The sequence below is a fragment of the Phyllostomus discolor genome, chromosome 13 (genome assembly GCF_004126475.2).
Source record: "Phyllostomus discolor isolate MPI-MPIP mPhyDis1 chromosome 13, mPhyDis1.pri.v3, whole genome shotgun sequence".
Classification (NCBI taxonomy): domain Eukaryota; kingdom Metazoa; phylum Chordata; class Mammalia; order Chiroptera; family Phyllostomidae; genus Phyllostomus; species Phyllostomus discolor.
Window position 1 is genome coordinate 35,747,260 of NC_040915.2, and position 21,640 is coordinate 35,768,899.

General features: G+C 58.7%; 1 protein-coding gene across 1 annotated transcript in view; it reads right to left on the minus strand.

Annotated features, from left to right (window-relative positions):
* STK10 (serine/threonine kinase 10) overlaps positions 1 to 21,640 on the minus strand; it is an 87,946-nt gene that overhangs the window by 16,606 nt on the left and 49,700 nt on the right. Inside the window, exons 5-12 of the mRNA XM_028528628.2 lie at positions 18,505 to 18,577; positions 17,372 to 17,566; positions 16,781 to 16,862; positions 11,136 to 11,270; positions 9,042 to 9,581; positions 6,238 to 6,368; positions 2,209 to 2,332; positions 1,587 to 1,766 (exon numbers count right to left, since the gene is read on the minus strand). Coding sequence (XP_028384429.1) covers positions 1,587 to 1,766; positions 2,209 to 2,332; positions 6,238 to 6,368; positions 9,042 to 9,581; positions 11,136 to 11,270; positions 16,781 to 16,862; positions 17,372 to 17,566; positions 18,505 to 18,577 — 1,460 coding nt within the window. The remainder of the gene's footprint in view (positions 1 to 1,586; positions 1,767 to 2,208; positions 2,333 to 6,237; positions 6,369 to 9,041; positions 9,582 to 11,135; positions 11,271 to 16,780; positions 16,863 to 17,371; positions 17,567 to 18,504; positions 18,578 to 21,640) is intronic.

Here is a 21,640-nt window from a genome sequence, read left to right on the forward strand (position 1 = left end):
CTCACCCGCCCCCATGAAACATGGCCCCACAGACACGCTCTCAGTCTGTTAAACCGTAACAGTACCCACAGGTTTCCTTTTCTTTAACCCCTCGCTGGTGATACTACCCCGGTGGAGAACGCATGGTTTCAGCCCCTCTCCTCAGTGCCTGGGGTGAGGGGGGGTGACGCCCCAACCCCATCTGACTCCAGGCTGGGTACACGGTCCCCAAGCCCTGGCCTCGGGGACTGGAGCAGAGGGAACGTGGGACCCTTCCTGGGCCAGTAAGGGCTTCAGGGTGTTGGCTGGACCTGTCTAGAAAACGCTGCCCTCTGGCCCCTGGGACTGCTGAGCTGGGAGGTTGCGGGCCAGGGTCCCCCGCCGGGGGCGTGCGACGTATCTCTCGCACATGGATGTTTCTCTCCCTCTACTCTCCCTTCCCCTTCCCCTTCCCCTCTCTCTAAAAATAAATGAGTGCATTTTAAGTTTAAAGTAAAATAGATACACATCTAAATTTTAAATACAGACAGGAGCTAGCCCTCTGCTTGTAGGGCTCAGCCTCACTGCCTCACCTTAATCCCCGCCCTGTCGGATCCTGTTTTTATTTTTAGTAGCCGATATTCTGTTGTTGATCACGAACACTGGGCACAAATTTTTATTTTAACACGTTGCATTAGAATGTTACCTCTCCTGATTCCCAAGCTTTTTGGCGCCCTCTTCCATTCTGTGCCTGAGGCGCGTGCCTCCTCACCTGTGCCACCCAGCCTGAGCCCTGCCCCTACGGGCCCCTGGAGACACCAAGTGCCAGCCAGCCCTGTGAAGTCTGGGACCCAGGCTCTGAGGCCCCGCCATGGACGGCCCCGGAGGCTATTCCCCCACCAGCTCTCATTTGCAGAGTGGGGATGGCCAGGACCGGCACACCCACCCTCGGGACGTCCGCCTCTGTGCCCCTCCTTGCTCCTGAGAACACAGGAAAGCACAGGTGTCCCCGCCTCCCGGTGTCTGGCTAACCCCCAGAGGTGCGGGCTGTTCTCTGGGGTTAACCCCCCTTCCCCAGGGCAGGCTGAGAGCCACGCCTCCTCAGTCCCCTGGTCCCAGGACCCGCTCCCTCTTGGCCGCCTTCCCCTCCCCCTCCAGCTGGATGGGGGAAAGGGAGAAGGTTGCCTGGGTCCAAACTCAGGGACTGCTTTTAAGGCGGAAGAGAGGGTCAGGCATAGAGGACGTGTGTGTTTGTCCTGGCAGCACCCGCAGCCGCTCCTGGCGACAGCATCTCAAATCCCCCTGGCCACCATCCTCCCTGCTCCCCTGCCCTCTTTGCCAAGCTGGAAGGCATAGAGGAAGCTGCCCCCCGAGACCCCCTGGTGAAGGCCTGCCCGGGAGCCAAGCCAACACGGAGGCAGGCAGCGCCCAGGTGATGGAGAAGCGGCTCCCAACGGTGCAGGCGGAGCCACAGATCCAGACACACCAGGACATGCACTTTTTTCGGGTAAACCAGCTCCCCCAAACTCCCCGCTGCTGCGCAAGGCTGAGCTGAGGTTTCGACTGCTCGCAACCGAGAGCGTCCCGGGGCCCTCAGACTGCCCCGCCTCCACCCAACACGCACGCACCTCCTTCTTCATCAGTTTGAGCTGCTCCTGGAACTGGGTGTAGTCCCGCTCCTGCTCCAGGCGGATCCGCTTGGCCTCCTCCCGGCGGCGCACGGCGTGGTCTTGCTCCATCTTCTCCACCTGCTGCTTCTGCTGCCGCTCCAGGTTCTCCAGCTCCGTGTCATAGAACTTCTTCTTGGCCTGGACAGAGCAGGAAGAGGAACTCAGCAGAGTGGCCTTGTGAGTCGCTGCGGGGGGAGATGGGGAGCGGGGATGGGAGAGCCCAGAGCTTGTCCTCAGACCCAGGCTTAAACCCTGGCTCTATCACCTCTCCGCTGTGTGGCCTGCGACAAGTCACTTAACTTCTCTGAGCCTCTGTTCCCTTGTGTGCAGACGGGGGACCAGGCCATCAACCTTGCAAGGTTTTTACACGATCCTCAATGCAGGCTGATTTCCCTCTAGGGACCCTCCTGTATAACTCAGGGGCACTGCCACCTTCACGGAATTCATGGGTTTACCACAAGGCAGTGCCTAATGACATCGGGACACCAGAGGAGCTGGGCCACCGCGAGTCCCTCTCCACTGCGCAGCCACGCCCACCCTGCAGCTTCCGCTCAAGGGACCCGTCTTCTCTCGCACTCACGTTGACTTCCTGTTCAAAGCGCTTCTGCATCTGCTCCAGCTGCAGCTCGTGCTTCCTGCTCAGCTGGTTCTGGTTCCGGTGCTCTTCCTTCTGGAGCAGCCGGAGCTCTCGGAGTTCCTGGCGCCTGACGGGTTAAAAGAGGTGGCCGTCTCCATCAGAAAGTGGCCCCAGAGACCCCGTAACTCACAGCTAGGGACACTGAAGGCCGGCACGTGGAGCAGCATCACCCTAGTCTGGGGTAGAGGCAGGGTCAGAACTCAGGCCTCAGTTGACATTTACGGAGGAAACAATAATCTTCATATGTAAAGAGTGCTCACAAATCAACAAGACAGGGATATCCTCATTTTAAAAAGTGACACGGAACATGAACAGACATGAGACAGAAGAAAGCTTTAAATACCCTACGTGGACATGAAATGTAAATTTAGAAGAAACACCATTCTGATGAACTAAACGGGTGAGATTCCTCAATCGAGGGGAAACTGAGACTTTTGTAACCTGCTGAGGTATAAATTGCTACGACATTCCTGGAGGACAATGTGGAGTAAGTTTATGCCTTTTGAAAAAACGGTTCCACTTCCAGACTGGGATTCGAAAGCAGCGTGCGCAGATGCACAGCAAAACTGAATGCACGTATTAATAGCAATGCCACTTATCTTCGCACAAAACTGGAAGCCACTTAAATGTCCGTCGGTAGAGGTCTAATGAAATTAAAACACACCCATGTGATGTGATTTTATGCAACCATCAAAAATCAAGTTTTAGAAGATACTTAATGACAAGGAAAACCTCTACAATTGCCACCGTTCTTCACGACAGATGCAGAATGATCTCCAAGTCGGTGGGGGGTCCATTTGCTGCCCTACCATCTGGGTGAAAAGTCAACATATGTGTGCACGTGTGTGTGTGTTGACTCTCCTATGTAAACACTGCGTATTCCTGGGAGGACGACATCAGAAAATCATAACACGGGGAAGGGACTGGGTGCCTGGCAGGAAAGTGAAAGAGGGAGATTTTTCACTATTTACCCTCTTTTTCTTTTTGAGTTTTTAAGTATATTATATTACCTATGCAAAACGTGCATACAATGAAAAAAAAAAAAAACTTGACCTGAACCACATAACATACCTTCATTTTCACAGAATTGTGTCACCCGCTCACAGAAAACATGGGCGGGAGACAACCCCCACCTGCTGACCGCGGCTCTTTCCGAGCAAGCCCCCCAAAAACTGAGGGACCATTTCTGTGATCAGGAAAGAAGGACCCCGGACTCCCTGATGGACTGGGGGCTCCCCAGCAGCCCGTGTCCTGGCCTCACTGAAAGCCTGTGGCCTGAACCCTGGTGTCCCCACTGTGCCGCCTGCCTCGCCGCCCCAAGAGGGGAGAGCCGCTGCAGGAGGGGGGCCGCACACTCCGGGGTCAGAGGGACCCCACTTGGGTCTTAGCCGCCCCCACCAACTTTGCAGCAGGGCCTTGGCCTCCCCCGGTCTTGGCTCCTGCAGCTGTGACACGGGGCAGGGCATCTCCACCACTCCGGTCCTCGGAGGGTTAAACGAGAAGACACCTGTCCTGCCACGCAGCCGACACTCCCAGTGGCGCCTTCTCCAATGACAATGGGGAAGCAGAGCCAATCTCTGGGAACAGCCAGAAGACGCTTTGAACGGCCACAGAAAGGAGCTTCCCCCGGAGCCTCTGCGCTCTGGGACGTGAGGAGGCAGGAGGCGACTTCGAGAGCGTCAACCAAACACTGGAAATCTTCACTCGAGAGAAACAGGCTTGCAGAACAGCTGACCCAAAGACACAGGGAGACGGAGAGAGCCAGGTTCTAACGTTACCTCCTGACTGCCCCACGCCCCCGAAAGCAGAACAGGGCCAGCACCAGTTTCAGGGACAAAGAGAAGGAACTCTGACCTGGGAGCCTCAGTCTGGGAGAGTGACCGTTCAGTCACATGGCTCAGAGGACCGCCTGGGACCCGATCCTCTGGAAATGCTAGGACCCCCGTGTGGCGCGGGTGGGGGGCCAGCTGTGGGTGGCCTGGTCACCACCTCCTGCACCCCTGCAGCCCGGAGGCCTGGCCAGGCTCACGGGACACGGCCATCAGGACATGCAAAGCCTTGCTCCTCCTGAGCTCCGCTCCCCCACCTCGGCCCGGTCTCACCTTCCGAACCTGAGCAGCGCACAGCGCCTCGGCTCGGGAGGCGGGTGGGGGCGGGGGCCAGGCCGGAGGGCACGGTCTCTCCGCGGAGAGTGGTGGGTCTGGAATTTCAGCCCCGGCAACCTGAGCGGCCCAGAGGGGGCACCTGTCGGAAAGCCAGCCCTCGAGGTCTGACGCTGGAGGGACACAGGTCGCCTCCCAGGTGACTGTTCACACAGAGGGTGGTGTCCTCTGCCGACAGCGACCCTTCCCCGCTCACTGCCCAACCCACACAGATGACACCAAAGCATGTGCGTGTGTGTGCACACGTATGTATGCAGAACCACACCCAGTGGAGGCCCAGGGCAGCCCAAACTGCTTCTTTGTGGCTCTTGCATGTTTTTGCTTTTTAAAAGTATGGATGTGGCCCTGGCTGGCGTGGCTCAGTGGATGGAGCGTGGGCTACGAACCGAAGTGTCGCAGGTTCGATTCCCAGTCAGGGCACATGCCAGGGTTGCAGGCCACGGCCCCCAGCAACCGCACATTCATTTTTCTCTCTCTTTCTCCCTCCCTTCCCTCTCTAAAATAAATAAATAAATAAATCTTTAAAAAAATTAAAAAATAAAAGTATAGATGTGTTTGATGTTCTAGAAATAGTCTCTAGACCAAAAATAAATTTGCCACGCGAAGGCCTGGCCCCAAGGGAGCTCCTAGGCCCCGAGGCTCCCTGACTGCTGAGCCCCACGCCCCACACCCCGCACCCGGCAGACCCCGGGGAAGCCTCACGACCAGCGGGAGCTGGGCAGAACCCTCCCGCAGACGGGCCTGGTTACGGCGGCTCAACCCCTTCTCACCCGGGCGACCTGCCCGAAAGTTTCCCTGTTTATGAGATGGTGAAAATAGGGTCTCCCTCGGGAGGGCTGTTGGGGGCCCGGGCACCCAAAAAATACACAGGGGGCTCCCAGCTTGACCTCCCCCCCTCCCCACACAGACCCTCTCAACCCACCAGTCTGGCCTCCATGGTGCATGTTAGGTCTGACCACCCCTCCTGGCCACCATCCCGGACGGGGTCCCCGCAGCCCAGCCCGGCACTGCGGCCAGGGCCAGAGTCCCACAGGGACGCGGGAGCTGGGCACACCCCGGCAGGCTCACACCGGCTGGCACAGAGTCCACACTCTTCCACCCCGACCCCGGCCCCGAGGCCTCCGGGGATTGCACCCCAGCCCTGACCTCCCAGCTCCCTGGACAGGCCTCGGGCCCCAGGCTTGCAGTGCCCTGGGGACTCCTCACACCCCCGGGTTCCGTTCCGGAGGTTCGTGCGCGGAGCTGCGGCCCCCAGCCCTGCCTCTCGCTCTCACATCGTCCATCACTCCCGTCGCGTGCCCACAGGTGGGGTTCACTGGGTGCTGGGTGCTGGCCCTTTAGGTGTGAGTTCTACAAAGCCACCCGCCTCAACTGCCCGGGGCACCACCAACATGTTCCCCAACCTGGTGGGTGGGTAGATACACGGATGGATGGATAAAGCATGGATGGGTGGGTGGGTGGATTGGCAGGTGGGTTGATGGGTGGGTGGATGGATGGGTGGGTGGGTGGATGGGTGGGTGGGTGGAAGGGTGGGTGGATAGATGGCTGGGTGGATAGGTTGGTGGGTGAGTGGATGGGTTGGTGGGCAGATGCCTGGGTGAGCAGGCAGATAGGTGAGTGGGTAGATGGGGTAGATGGGTGAGTACAGGACCTCAAGCAAAACCACTTTCCTTTTGCCACCTGCGCCTGTCCCTCGATGCCACACACAGACAGCTCTCTCACCAAAGACCCACGCCACGCCACGCCCCGCCAGCCCCTGTGACGGCACCCCCGCCCAGCCAGCCCCACCAGCAGCCCTTCCCAGGCTTGCCTGAGAAATCTCATCTCCTCGTCCTTCTTCTCGTCCTCGCTGATGATCTTGGAGGTGGTGATGCTCACCTCCACGCCGTCCACCACGAACTTGCGGGTCCTCTTCAGGGTTTTATTGTGCAGCCTCGAGTCCTGGCCGGGAGAGATCACCAGGCGAAGCTCAGCCTTTCAGCTGAGATCCAGGGGTGGCAGAGGGCGTGGCCCACCGCCCTCCTGGCCCCTCGGCCCCACGCCCAGGGGAGGACACGGATGTCCATCGTGCCCTTGCTTCAAGCTTCTCAAACCAGGGGTCTGAGTATCTCAACGTATCCCCTGTCCTCTCCATGACCTTGGCCTTCAGGCATTGCCTGTGCTCTCCACCACCCCATTGTCCACACTCTCACACACAGGACATTTCCAACCCTGTCACCCACTGGCTCGGTGACCCTGGGCAGTCCCTTGTCCTGCCTGAGCCTCTGCTTCCTTAGCGTGTCACAGGAGCAGAAAAACAGCGCCTGCCTCCCAGAGAGGTGGCACAGGTTCGGTGAGAAAATGCATGGGTGGCACGTGGCGCAGCCCCCGGCTCACGGCGAGGGCTCGGGGCTCGGCATTTACATCTGGCAGCCGGTACTGCGGACCCAGCCTTTCGTCCCCGGCGCCAGCATCCACAGAGCCCCGAAAACCGGGTTCATAACTGCTTTGGCAGCCGAAGCTGACCCTGACCTCCACCGGCGGCCACACCCGTCTGGGGCACCGGGAGGCCATTCACAGTCTGTGCCTTTTCCTGCGGACAATCACGCGTTTCACGGGGTCACAGGGCACGGCCGGGGCCCTGCAGGCACTCCGATGTCCCTGAAAGTCCTCCCTGATTCGGATGAGGGCCCGTGAGCCTGCACTGGAAGGGTCGGTGCAGCCCCTCCCTAACCTCCCACTGGCTCCGGAGGCCCGTCAGGCAGTGGCCCAGCCCTGCCTTTCCAACACTCCCCTGGGGCCTCCCAGCCCTAGAGGGGAGGGGGGAGATGGGGAGGGGGAGGGGAGGGCCAGGGCGGCTCCGGCCAAAAGTCTCTGTGTCCTCACCCTTGCTCTGACCCCAACTCCCGCTCAGTGGGCACCCGGGGACTCTGGACGGCAACGGCACTGGACGGTCACCCCCTGACTGTCCTCTCCCAGCCACGTCCACCTCACGTGTCCTAGGACTCAATTCAAGGCAGTCACAGGGCCGCCCGCCTCTGAGATTACTTGGCGTGCCCGGGTGCCAGCGCAGCCAGCGGACTCTTATCAGAGCAGCCGAGGCCCTGACTCGCTGCCAGTCGGCCAGCTAGTCGCGCTGTCCACACCCCGGAGAGGAGGCAGGGCCCCGGCTCTGGGTGGATGGCGTTTTTTTTTTCCAATTTTTTTCACTCTTTTAGTGTCTTTTTCAGAAGAGACAGGACGCCTCTGAGGATGGGCCCCGCCCGTAACTGCAGGTAGAAGCTGCCGCCACCGCCCCCCGTGCTGGCAGCCGGTTCGAGCCTCCACTCCGCCTGCTCCCAGGGCGCGCTGTGCCGGCCCCCGGCCTCGCTCCGGTTCAGCCGGCAGGTATGTGAGTTTCTACTGTGTGCTTTTCCCCGAGTGAACAATGAAAGGAAAAGCCACAAAGATACAGTAACTTCCCTAAAACCGACCCGTCTAGTAAGTGACCAGCAGTGAGATCAAGAACGTCCGAGATTTGTCAGGGCGGGCAGGGGACAAGGTCGGCCCCCTTGGTCACCTGAGGAGGAGGAGGAGAAGGAGGAAGGGGAGGCCAGAGTCCCAGCGGGAAGGCAGGATAGCCTTTGGGGTCCAGAGTCCACAGTGTGGTGGTGTCTGAGCAGCTCCCCACTTCCCCCTCAGCCCGTTTGCTCATATGTACGTGGGCGAAGGGGCTGCCTTCATTTTCTTTAAATAAAGCACTTTGCAGGGCCAGGCCATCGAGCGGTGGCTTCTGTCCTCACAAGGGCACCTCCTTCTAGAAAGGCCACGGAGCCAGGAGGCAGCCTTGAGCCCGCTCCCTTCGATCGACTCTGCCAGCCCCCGGCTGGGCCACCGATGAGAGAACGTCCACTTCTAGAATCCTCTCCCCCCGATTTCACCACAGCCTTTAACCAAACCCACCTGAAATGGAAACCCACACTGGCATTTATACCCAAACCAACCGTTCAACGTGACTAAACCGCAGACTGAGCTCGGATATTTTGGAGATTAAACTGCAAGTCAAACAGAAAGCCCTTTCAAGAAAGATCAATCTGCCCTGGCTGGGGTGGCTCAGTGCAATAAACGTGGGCCTGAGAACCAAAGGGTGGCCAGTTCAATTCCCAGTCAGGGCACATGCCTGGACTGTGGGCCAGGTCCCCAGTAGAGGGCGCATGAGAGGCAACCACACATGGATGTTTCTCTCCCTCTCTTTCTCCTTCCCTTCCCCTCTCTCTAAAAAATAAATAAAATCTAGCCCTGGCTGGCATAGCTCAGTGGATTGAGCGCGGGCTGTGAACCAAAGTGTAGCAGGTTCGATTCCCAGTCAGGGTACATGCCTGGGTTGCAGGCCATGACCCCCAGCAACCACACATTGATGTTTCTCTCTCTCTCTCTTTCTCCCTCCCTTCCCTCTCTAAAAATAAATAAATAAAATATTTTTAAAAATAAATAAATAAAATCTTTTAAAAAGTAAAACATAAATTAAATTAAAAATAAAAATAAAAAGAGCAATCCTTGTGAGCCACTTAGAAAGGGAAGGCAGCCATCAGCTGCTTCCAAACTCCCCGGCCCAGCAGAGGAACAGCCCAGCCTGTGCGCAAGAGGTGGCATTACCTTGATGGACAGCGAACCCGACTCCCTGTTCAGGGACAGGTCGGTGGACAGGGAGGCACCGTAGTCCATGCTGTCAGAGGTGGAGAGGCTGCCGCAGTCCGAGTCCCTCTTGGCCGGGCGAGGAGAGGCCTGGGCGGGCAGCTCCACGTTGCCGTTGGCCAGCTTCTCGCTGGCCAAGGCCTCCAGTGCGCAGCTGTTGGGCCGGCTCTGGCTTGTCTTCGAAGACCGGCTGCTGGCTGCTGGGCCGAGGCCCCCGCCCTGCTCAGCAACTTGCTTCTCCTCGGGCGCCTGAATCCTGGGGCCCATGGACACTGGCCGGGTCTTGCGCAGGGGCACGGGCACGGCTAGGCTGTTCTCCTTTTCAGGGGCAACCTCTGGGGGGCTGGTGGTTTGCAGGGGTCCGTCCCCAGAGGGCTGGCTGGGCCCGTTCACGCTGTCCTGAGGCTGGCTGGGTGGCACTGCGGTGCTGAGTGGCTCCTTGTCGGCACCGAGGCTCACCTGAGTCGCCTCGGAAGAGGCGGGTGCGTGGTTCCCCAGAGGCTAGGGGAAAGGAAAAGGCAGTCAAGGTCAGGCTACTGTGCATTCGAGGCAACGGGCAGAGGTACCGTGCGGCTGCAGGCCAGACCCCAACAGGGTGGCGTGTGCCCCAGCCAGGGAGGCGAATTCGGTGTCACCCCAGCAAGCCGCAGGCCCCAGCACTCCCTACTGCCTGACTGACAATCAAATTACTACTTGTCGGGAGGAATGGAACCTGCTGGTTCTCTCAGATCGTAGCTCAGCTCAATACCTGTTACTCCTCCTAGGAACGCAGGCAGCTGTGACCCACTGGCAGGCCCCCACCCGTCTGAAAGGGGCACTGGCTTCCCTGCTCCGGCCAACTGTGACACCGTGGGGAAAGGGGTCCCCTACAGCCAGACCTCCCGTGTTGTCCAAGACAAGCTAGGATCGGGATTGTTACACATCTTCTGCTTTTTACACGGGCAACTATTAAAAAAAATTTTTTTTCCAAAATTGCATAAAACCCAGAATACATTTATCCAGGGGTGAGATTTCACGTACCAGCCACACACTTTTTTTAATGTTTTGTTTTCAGAGCTTTGGTAGGGAGGAAAGCATTGGAAATGATACTATTGGGAAAGAGGACACCCGTGTATCTGGCTAGCACCCAAGGGTCCGGGCTATTGAATGAAGTGAGCACCCACGCCGCCCCCTCGTGGGTCAGGGTGGGACGGGGCCTGGCCCCAGACCCCACCCCCACCCTGTGCGTCCATCCTTCCCGCTGACGTAATCACGGTGCTGACCTCGGTATCTAAGTCCCGTAGGTGGGTTTGTCCATGTTCAAACTTGCTATTAACAGACTCACACTGGAAGGATTCCCTGGGGTCCTGAAGGCTACTGGGTTGTGACCTTGGATATGGAAGCTTCCAGAAACAACTTTAATCCACTTTCTCTCAACACGCACAGAGCGAGGGTTGAAAACCTCAGGTCTGATCCTGTCCCCGCCCAGCAACACCCAGCACCTGCCTCACCAGGCCCACGGCACCGTCTGGACAGCAAATGGCCCTCCTGGCAGAGGCCGCCCCGCTGCCCAAGCCCCGCAAATGACTAGACCAGAGGCCCAAACGCAGCAGCTCAGGCCGGGGTCTAGCCACTGACTGGTTTCCCTGGGCCCAAATGGCTTTACGCTTTTAAAGATTAGCTTTCGTTTACATTTAAATTCAACCAAGTGCTGAAGCTGCAAATGAGTTACAAATGGGCACCGACACGGGTCCCCTGGGCCCTCGGGGCAGCCGGGCGGGATCTGGGGTGGCCGGAGCCCCTCGGCCTGTGGCCTCCCATCACGTGCAGCCCCGTGCACGCTCAAACACACGCGTTTGGTATGTGAGCCACGCGGGGAAAAGGCTGGGAAGCAAAGAGCCAGCTACCAACTTTTAAAACGTGTTGGACCTCACGTGAAAATCTTGACTCCTGGGAGCCCGTGTGACCTGTGAGCTGGGGAGACACAGGAAGGAGGCCTACCTGCCCCCCCAGGCCCCTCCCACAGGAGGAGGAGGGTTCCCGTCCCTCCCAGGCAGCCTTTCCCCGGGGCCTTACCGAGGTGGTGTCCCCGGAGTCCTCCTCTTCCCCCTCGTCCCGGCCGTCTTCAATCTCCTCCATCACCTCGGCCTTGGCCTCCGCCACCAGCTCTCTCAGAGCCTTGTTACTGGTGATGCTGCTGACGAAGGGGTGCTGGGGGGACAAGACACGCGGGTCAGAGCCACTCTGGCCCAGGGGCGGGGGCGGGGGAGGGGGTGAGGAGGGCAGGCAAAGGCGGGAGTAACATGGACATGGTGGTTCGGAAAGCCTTGTGTGTGACAGAAGGAGGGCACGCCCCAACTCTGTGATGACACCAAGCGTGTGACTTTCCCTGTCCGAGCCGCAGGCCCGTCCCCTGTGAAGGAGAGACAGCGGTGGCCAACCCACAGGGAGGCCGTGGCGGTTGGGGAGCTGCTGCCCACGGAAGGGCTGCTCGGCCCAAAGCAGGAGCTGACGCAGGGTTGGGGCGGTTTCTTCGTGCACCCTTTTCTCTTTAAAAGCAGTACCGAGTTCACAAATCATTGAGCTCGACGACTTTTTCCATATTTTTCATATATGCAGACCTGGACGAAGCACCACCCAAGCAAAACAGAGCACTCCATCGCCTCGGAGAGGCCCCTGCACCCCCTGCTGCCAATCCCCCGCCCCCCTGCCTGGCTCGGCGGCTCATCCTGCCCGCCCTTCAGCTGCACACGGACAGAATCTGACACTACGTCGTCTTCTGCGGTTGGCTCTCTCCACGCCACGAGGTGAAACTCGGATTCACCCACACAGCCGCGCGCACCGGAGCACTGCTCCTCCTATGCTCACGTGCAGGACGCTCCTGCACACACACACATCAGCTTGCTCACGCACCCTGCCTCGCCGGGCATCTGTGCTGTTTCCTGTCTGTGCCAACTGTGACCGAGTCTGCCGAGAACACACGAGCATGTTTGCAAAAGCTTGAAGTGGACTGGTGTGTGTTCTATTCCGAGGAGCTTACAGAAACGTCCCACCCTGCGCAGACCCTGCATGCAGAACACCAGGGCTCTGACGGCCTCGGCAGATGTTAAATCCCACGAGCACCCCCCAGGTGGAAGGAAGTCTGTCCCTGGGTGTGGACAGGGATGGGGGTTCCCTCATGCATCACATTCCCCCTGGGGGGGCGGCTCAGAGGGAATGCTGGGCGTGGGGGCGGTCTTCACGTGGGAACGGGCTCGTCTGAAACCCACAGGAAGGCGCTGATGGAATCTCGCGTCTTTACTGTCGGGAAGCGTGAGAGCAGAGGAGCGGCGGCGTCCAGGAGGCAGGGAAGTGTGAGAACGGCTGCGGGAAGTAGATTTCCCAGCGGCCTGAAAACGCATTGGCAACCGACAGGGCCTCGAAAGGTGTTTTCATCCGCTTGTCCACCTACATCAGTTCATTTGTGGGGTGCACGAGGCAGCACCCCATCCAACTCAGTCACCTCACTTTGTACATCAGACCACAGCAGGCCTCACTCCCCTTCAAGAGCCCTGGCATTCGGACGACTCTCCCCAGTTGGTCCAAACTAGTGGAGGGGTGAAGAACTGCATCTTTTTTCCCTTTCCCATGTCCCCACCCATTCACTCATTCGCTCACTCACTGATTCCCGCCACAACCGCACGGTGAGACCTGACGTGCCAGGTGCCGACACAAGGTGAGCAAGGGGACAGGCAAGGTCCCGGCCCTTGGGGGCTTGCAGCTGAGGGGGAGGCAGCAGGTACGCCACTGAGGGACAAGCAAGGTCACTGTTAGATCTGGTGACAGGAGAGCAGGAGGCTGGAACAGCCTAGTCTGGGCAGCAGAGGCTCCTTAGGTCTGTGGTCACGGGGGCCTCCCTGAGGAGGTGACCTTGGAGCCGAGACCTTGAGGGATGGGAAGGGGCCTGCCAGGGAGAAAGATCTGGGCAGAGAGAATTCCAAGCAGAGGGAAGAGCAGGTGCAAAGGTCCTGAGACGGGACTGAGCTTGGCGTGCGGGAGGTGCACTGAGAATGCGGAGGCACCAGGAACTGTGGGGGAGGTGGGGGCGGAGCCGTAGGAGGAAGGGGAGGGTGGGGCACGCAGGGGACCTGGGCGGGGGTGAGAAGCCGAGGCCTTATTTTCAGAAGCCACTGGAGGGCTGCGGCAGAGCAGTGACATTAAAGGTGTTAAAGTGACACTGAAAGTGTCATTTAAAGGTGTCGGTCTGGCGGCTGAGTGGGACCAGTAGTAAGGGTTTACTGATACGGGAGGCAGAGGGGAACAGCAGTGAAAAGCTGGACCACCTGGGATAAAATCCTGCTTCCACCACCAACCTGGGCAAGTCACTCACCTCTCCGAGCCTCAGCTTGCTCATCCGTACACTGGGAACGAGAGCATGGTTGTTCTGAGCATTACAGCTCAGACTGTGAGAGCTACTGCCTACACCATCACCACCATCGTCAATACCTTCTCATCATCATCATCACCACCAACACCACCTCCATCACCACCTCCATCATCATCACCTCCATCACTACTGTCACCATCTCCTCCATCACCACCACCTCCATCACCGTCACCACCACCTTCATCACCACCACCTCCATCACCACCACCTCAATCACCACCATCACCACCACCTCCATCACCACCCTCCATCATCATCACCTTCATCACTACCGTCACCATCACCTCCATCACCATCACCACCTTCATCACTACCATCATCACCATCACCGCCATCACCACCTCTATCATCATCACCTCCATCACTACTGTCACCATCTCCTCCATCACCACCACCTCCATCACTACTGTCACTATCACCACTTTCATCACCACCATCATCACCATCTCCTCCATCACGACCACCTCAATCACCACCATCACCTCCATCACCACCACCACCACCACCTCCAGCAGCAGCAGTATCACAGTCACAGAACCCTCTGAGGTACCAGTTTGCACTCCCCACCATTCCCGTCCCCTCCTGCATCCCCGCAGGGCACAGGTTTTTGGAACAGAGGGTGAGAGGCAGCTCCCAGAGGTTCCCAAGCCTCGCGCTGCACAAGCTCACACATGGGAACTTGAGCAAGCAGCCGCAGGGCACGTCCCACAGCGGCTGAAGCGGAGGTGGCAGAAATAAATGAGGCGGGCCCAGGGGTACCAGGTTGCATCAGGGCACACTACATGTTTTGATCAAATCAGTGGCTCTTCAGCACAACCAGGAGCCTCGCCTTCCCGAGCCTGACCCATCTGCCCCACTGCCTCCACGGAGCCCCCGGGGTCCTTAGGAAGCGAGGGGGAGGAGAAGCCATGGAGAGAAAAGCCTCTGATGGAGGGGCAGGTGAGCTTCTGCGATCGCAGGTGAGCAGAGCTGCAGGCAGGTGGGGCAGGCCCTCCTTGGCTGATGAGGCCCAGGACACTGTTCTGTCAACTGCTCCGGGACCCAATGCACAGCCCACCTCCCCAGCCCTTTCTTCAGCTGTACCATCTCCAGGGGGGCGTTCAGGAGAAGCATTTCCTCAGCCCCCAAACTGGAGGCCCATTGGAGAGATGAGACTCTGCAGCCAGGCACTGCCCCGGTGGGGCCGGCACGAGGACAGACAGGGCTGTGCACACGGGTCCGCACATAGTGCTCACACCCCTGCAGAGGGCCCCGATCCAAGGGGAACCTAGGCGTCTGCTCCTTCAGGAAGAGGACCAGCTGCTCCCTGCCATCTCTGCAGGGAACCCCAAGATGTCACACAGCACGCCAGCTGGCTCCTGCCCTCCGGCCAGGACCCCTACGGCCGTCCACACAGTCTTCCCTTCCAAGAACCCGAGCCTGTTTTCTCCTCTGTGCTTAGAAGCCGCCAGCCCAGGAGTCCCCCACGCCAACACTGGCTTTAGAAAATGCCTCAGACTGACACGTGTCAGCATCTCCCCCTCAGCCCTGCCTCCCGCCCTCCCAACCGCTTCCCCCTCTCGCCTCCTCTTTCATTTCTCCTTTCCTCCTCCATTCACTCGGAGGCTGCTTCCCAGAGCAGAGCAGTCCTGAGAACAGGCTTTGGAACCAGACGACCAGGATCAGAATCCCGGCTCTGTCGCTTACAAGCTGTGTGACCTTGTGCAGGCTCCCTAACCTCTCTGTGCCCAGTCTCACGTCTGATGGAAATCTGAACAGGACCTACTTCACCGGGCGGTTATAATGGTTAAATTAGTCAACGTTAGCCCTGGCTGGCGTAGCTCAGTGGATGGAGCGCGGGCTGGGAACCAAAGTGTCCCAGGTTCGATTCCCAGCCAGGGTACATTCCTGGGTTGCAGGCCATAACCCCTAGCAACCGCACATTGATGTTTCTCTCTCTCTCTCTCCCTCCCTCTGTCTCTCTCTCTCTCTCTCTCTCTCCCTCCCATCCCTCCCTAAAAATAAATAAAAATAAAAATAAAAAAATTTTAAAAATTAGTCAACGTTAAACACTTAGAACAACACCTGGCATGGAGAAAGGGTGACCTAACAGTGTGTTAAATAAAAATGAGTAAATGCATGTAACAAATGCTTGTCAACGGTCCTCACCATCCAGGCACTGTTGGGATGCTTAGGACACATCAGTGAACTGAACAAAGACTGCTGTCGCCCTGGCAGAGTGGCTCAGTAGGTTGGAGCATCGTCCTGTAAACTGAAAGGTTGTGGGTTCAACCCTCGGTCAGGGCGCATACTAGGTTGTGCGTTTGATTCCTGGTTGGGGCACGTGTGGGAAGCAACCAATCGATGTTTCTTCCTCATATCGATGTTTCTCTCTCTGGTTTCCTCCCACTGTTTATAACTCAACACACCCAGCATTCCACGAACACAGGCTTACCAGTGAGGCTACACTCTTTGCTCTTGAGAGTGTCTTCTCACTTAATCCTCGCAGCCGCCTGGCCAGGGGATCACAGACAGAATCCCATCTCAGGGCAAGAGCTGAGCCTGAGAGGTTAAGCCACTCGGCCAGTGAGGGGCAGGGCTGAGGCTCGGACCCAGGACTTTCCGACCCAGTGCACACACCCCATGGCTGTGCTGCACACCCGAGGGCAGGCATTTCACACGCGGCACACACCCTGGCACTGGAGGAACCACGTGTGTCCCCATACGACTCAAGCCGGAGCCGGGTCCCCTCCCACACGCCTTTTCCCTGCACCCTTCTGCTGTAACGGGTCACAGTGGTGACTGCGACCCGCCAAGCCCTGCGTGTCCTCCTTGTGACCCATCGAGTCGGGGGTGGGCACCCCATACCGCCCCGATGTCACCCCCAAACCCCCTGCCCAGGCCTCCTGGCTCTTCCAGGCTCGGGCCGCTCACACCGACGTCCTGGGCCTTGGCCTCCGCCCTGGCCTGGCTCCCTGCTCCCCCGGGGAGCCCTTCCGAGGAGAGCGACCCCTCCCAGGCCCGCCGCCCACCCGAGCTATAAAGCCCTCGTCTCCCCTGTCACATGCAGGTTCTGCTAGTCCGCCCCGTCGCCCCCACTGGATCGTCAGCCCCGTGAGGACAGGGCTCTGGGGACTTCCTGCCCGGCAGCCCGCCCCCAGGGGACGTCGGCGGGTGAAGGGACGGTTGTGCACGCTGTCACCTGGGCTGGGCGAGGAACAACACATTGGCTCCGAGGTCACAGCTGATCTCACCCAAAGGAGGGCCAGGGCAGGGGGCAGAGGGCAGGCAGCCCCGGGAGAGGGGGCCCACTCACCTCCAGGAGCTGCGCGGCACTGGGCCGGGTCTCTGGGTTCTTATCCAGGGCGGTCTTCAGGAAGTCTCGGAACTCCGCAGACCTGGGAGGAGGGGCCGCAGTGAGCTTGGAGCGGCGCGAGGGCCGAGAGGACGCCACGTGTCCCAGACCCCACTCTCCCGGGAGTCCTGCGCCTCCCAGACAAGCCCACCATCACAGGACAAAGGGCCCCTTCATGGGCTGGAAGGCGGAGGTGGTGAGGCCTTCGAGGTGAACTTCTCACCATGGACATCCCCAGACAGGCGGGGGCGTGGGAACCCGGGGAGCAGGGGCTTGCTCAGGACACAGAGCAAAGCACCGCAGTGCCGGGGCTCTGGCCGGAGCCCTGAGTCCCAGCCGGAGGCTAAGCCAGGAGGCTGCAGAGCTCTCTCGGGCACTTATTCCCACAGCGGGACCCGGTTTCTCTAAGCCACTAGGCCGCCCGTGTGGACGGCACGGAGGGAGGGCGGGGCAAGGAGGGCCCGGGAGCTCAGAAAGGCCCTCCAGCTTGCCCGGCCCTGCAGGCCAGCGCGTCTCGGGCCCCCGGCCCTCCGGCACCGCCCTGCTCCTTACCACCGAGAGGGCGTGAGCAGCGTGGGGGGCTCCGACTTGGCGATCTTGAGCAGGACCCGCATGGGGTTGAGCTCGTGGTGCGGCGGCTCGATCTCCGCCATCTCGATCAGCGTGATGCCCAGGGACCAGATGTCGGCCTTGTAGTCGTACGGGGTGTCCTTCATGGTCTCACACATCACCACCTCGGGGGCCATCCTGAACCAACCAGGGGGACAACACAGGGCTGAGGACCTGGCCTCCCGGGCGCTTCCTGGAGACTTAGAGTCAAGGACCAGCGCGGGCCAGTGTCAGGGGCTGCCAGCACCACGCCCGCATCACGATTTGCCTTCCTGTCCATCCCACTGTCTTCCTGCTGGTGGTCTTCACTCAGAAAGACGCCCTCCGCGCGGCTCCACCGCCAAGGCCTGCTGCAGTTCCCGCTGCCTACCACCAGGTGGCAGCCACAATCCAGAACTCAGAGTCCTGGGAGGGTGGGCGGGGGCAGAGGGGAAGGGGCCCAGAAAAAACTGGGGGCAGGAAGGACAGTGGAGAAAATACAACAGCATGGAGAGCAGGGATAGGAGAGAAAAAGAGGGAGAGGTATGAGAGGGCAGAGAGAGAGAGAGAGAGAGAGAAAAGAGTGAGTAAAAAGCAAGCAAGCAAGGAGCCCACCTCCACAATGGGAATTAATGCACAGGAAACCAGAGAGCAGTTAGGCGTGAAACGGAACGAAAGAGTTTTACGGGTGTTCTGTTTTGTTTTGTTTAAGTAACAGTTTGGAAGAGGAAACACCCAGGACTGGAGAAGTTCAGGGAAACTGCACGGGAGGGTGGGAACTGAACTTCATTATTGGTCTTCGCAGCCCCAGCCCCGTACTCTGCCCTTGTTCAACGGATCAAGAATGGAACCATTTTTTTAGGAGTCCCAGCGAAAGCGTGACCAACGGAGCATTTCCTACGTGCACCACCCAACTCACTCCTCACAACCACCCATTCGGTGGGAGCCACGACGCCCCTGATTTTTCAGGTCAGGACACTGAGAGGCACAGGAGGCGAAGCAACTGGGCCCAGGTCATGGCGCCAGGCGGTGGCAGAGGCCCGTCTGCCGTCCCCCCACCCCTCCACCATCCCAGGGCCGGAAGCTACCCAACTCACCAGTAAGGCGTTCCGATGAAGGAATCTCGTTTCTGCAGAGTTTTCAGATTCTTGGCAGACACACCAAAGTCAGCTGCAAGACAAAAATCCCCGATAACATATTCCACGGGCATTCCTCCGCCCACAGCCCCGGGGCGTGGACTCGGGGACGTGCGTTCCACGGCGACGACCAAATGCCACCTTCTGTGTCACAAACCAGAGGTCACTAGACGTGCCTATGCCGCTTCAGGGCGCACGGGGACACGCAATTTCCCACTTGCTAACGAGAGGAAACCCTGAAGAGCCTTTTAGCGAAGGAGTTTGTTTGACAATAGAGTGCAAGAAACTTCAGAAGATCCAGATTCTTCTAACTCCAAATCTAGGAATCTACCCTCATAAAATAACCCTGAGTATAAGCAAGAGTGACGCCTAACCACGCTCACCAAAGCACCACTGTGAGAGTGACAAAGTAAAAACCACCGTAGCTGCTTCGCTTGGAGACGGCAGTTCTGATTGACAATAATCGGACCTGGGGTGCCCCTCACCGGCTACAACACCAGCACTGAGCAAAGCTTAGGGAGTGATTTTAAATGCTTGATACACAATACAGAACACACCCTGTCTTTTCTGAAAGGATTTAAGACATGTCTCTCTCTCTTTCTCTCTCTCTCTCTCACACACACACACACACACACACTAAGAAACTAGGAGAGGTAAGACAAGGTAAACGGTAAACAACCAGACAGGTTAAGAAAAGTGTAATGAACCCTATATGATGGAATATTTCACAGTCATTAAAATTAGTGTTGAAGTCATTTATTCCATATTTTAATGTGAAATTATACTTATCGATATTAAACATTTAGTATGTAGTTAACATTAATATTTACCATATTGCTAAATACTTTAATACTTAACAACACTAGCATTTCACTTACATACTTACAAGGTTAAGCGGGAAAGGGGAGATGCACAGTTGACTGTATTGTATGGTCAAAATTATGTGGTGTTTCATCCCTCCCCCAAAAACAGGGCAAAAACACATCCTGGACGGATCGGGAAGAAATCAGCAAACTGGGGAAACGGCCGCCTGTGGGCGGTGGGTGAGACCGGACGCGGTTCCTTCCACTCTTCCGAGTCCCTTCGACGTGCTGTCGTGCTGAGCGTGCACGATGTCGGCACCGACAAACAGCAAATACGTTTCTCTTCAAACCCACGCCCGGCACCACCACTGAGCGTGCGGGGCAGGATCCAGCGCCCCCAAGGAGCTCCCGCTCTCCCGAGCTCTGGGCTCCGGGCCAAAGTTTCATCCTGATTAAAAAATAAACTCAGGAGGAAGCGATACCCCGAGAGAACAGGTGACGGCCTGCTTTGGGCTTTGCCACTAGAAACCGCAAAGTCGTGTGCACGGCCCGAGTCCCCCACCCCAAATGAGCTGGCTGGGACAGGTGGCGACAGTGGCTGTGTTCCATCACTCAGGATCTCAAACCAGGAGGGAGGACAGGGCCACGAGTGGGGCCCGAACACAAGGAAATGGGGCCCCGTCTCAGCTCCTGTATTTATTTCACTGGCCCCTTCCTCTCCCTGTCCACTCGGGGGCCACCAGGAGCCTGGGGCGGAGACTACTGTGGGGGCCAAAGCAAACCAAGTACCTCTCCTCCGGCAGCTCACAGGCTGCTAGGGGAAGCACTCAGGTGAACACCAACAAGCACCTGATACTCATAACTGTGTAAGAGACAGGGAGGCCGGAGTGCAGGGCTTGGGGAGGCTGGGGGGAGAGGGGTGTGGCCTCCAGAGTGCCAGTGGGGAGAAAAGGAGGGAATGGAGGAAGGACAGCTGAGTGCCTCCAGACTACTCATTCATTCCGCAAACATTAACTGAACATCTATTATGTGCCAGACACTGTCCTAGGTGCAGGGATGAACCACACTCCTCACCCTCCTGTGGCTTGTTCTTCCTGGGATGGATACACCAGCCTGTGATTCAGGGCTGTGAGGAAGACCATCAAGGGAGAAGGCGGGGCAAAGCCACAGAGCGTGCTGCGGGGATGGCAGCTACTGCAGCCAGGAGGTCAAGGTCTAGGAGACAGCTACCGAACCCCTGACCCTCACGTTCCCTGCCTGTTCACACGGGATGACGACACTGTAGAACTACTTCATAGGGTTGTCATGAAGACTGCACCACACGCAGAGAACACTCAGCTCCAAGCCCAGCCCTCAGTAAACACTCGGGCACCTGAGCCAGTCGCCTGAGATTTCTAGGCTGGGTCAAGGCTGAGGTCACGAAGCCCCAAGCCCCACCTGCTAACTAGACAGTTGCTCGGTCAGCTGAGGAGGCCCCGCAGGGCCGGGACGGGGAACAGGGCAGAGCGCCAACACCACCCAGCCGCTGCAGGGCGAGGTGCAAGTCCAGGTGAGGATGCAGCTCTGCTGCTCCCTGCCCCGTGCCCTGCGTGAGTCACCCCCCCCACCCCACCCCACCCCCGCCGGGCTTCCGGGTAACGGGCAGCTGAGCTCACCGCCTCCCTGCGGGGTCCGCCCGGGCCCCACCTGCCCTGCCCACGCCGACACTGGATGGCCTGTCACCCAGGAAATCTTTCCAGAAACCCTTTGAGAACCATGCCAGCCTCTCAGACCCAGAATGGGGCTCTGGCAGGGGGCGGCCACGCCCCGCCACGCCCTGCTGGTCCCTTCCAAAGAAGGGACAGGAAAAGCCAAAACCGCTCACTTTCACAATGACACCCGGCCGGTCTCCACATCCCCAGGGGCCCCCTGAGGCAAGAGCCACTGGCTTTCTGGGTAGCTGCTACTTCCCCTTCTGCCCCACAGGATGGGGCCTGGCCCGGAAGCGGGGCGGCCTGCCTGGGGGTTACTCTCTGCCAGGAGGCTGGCTGGCTGCCCTCTGCCAGTTCAAGGCCGCCCTTGGGATGAAAAGCCTCCTCTTCCCGTTTGCAAGCAAGCCTCAGAGACGGGACAGCAGGGGGCAGGGAAGGAAGGGGGGGCTCTCTCCACGAACTGTCATTTCCGTAAGGGAGGGACCGTGCCGGCTTTGCCCACCACACCCGGCACCTGACACGCTCAGCGGGGTCCCCTTGAACGAACACGCGAGCAGCCAGACTCTGCAAGAACGCCTCTACCCCTGTGTCTTTGGGGGAAAT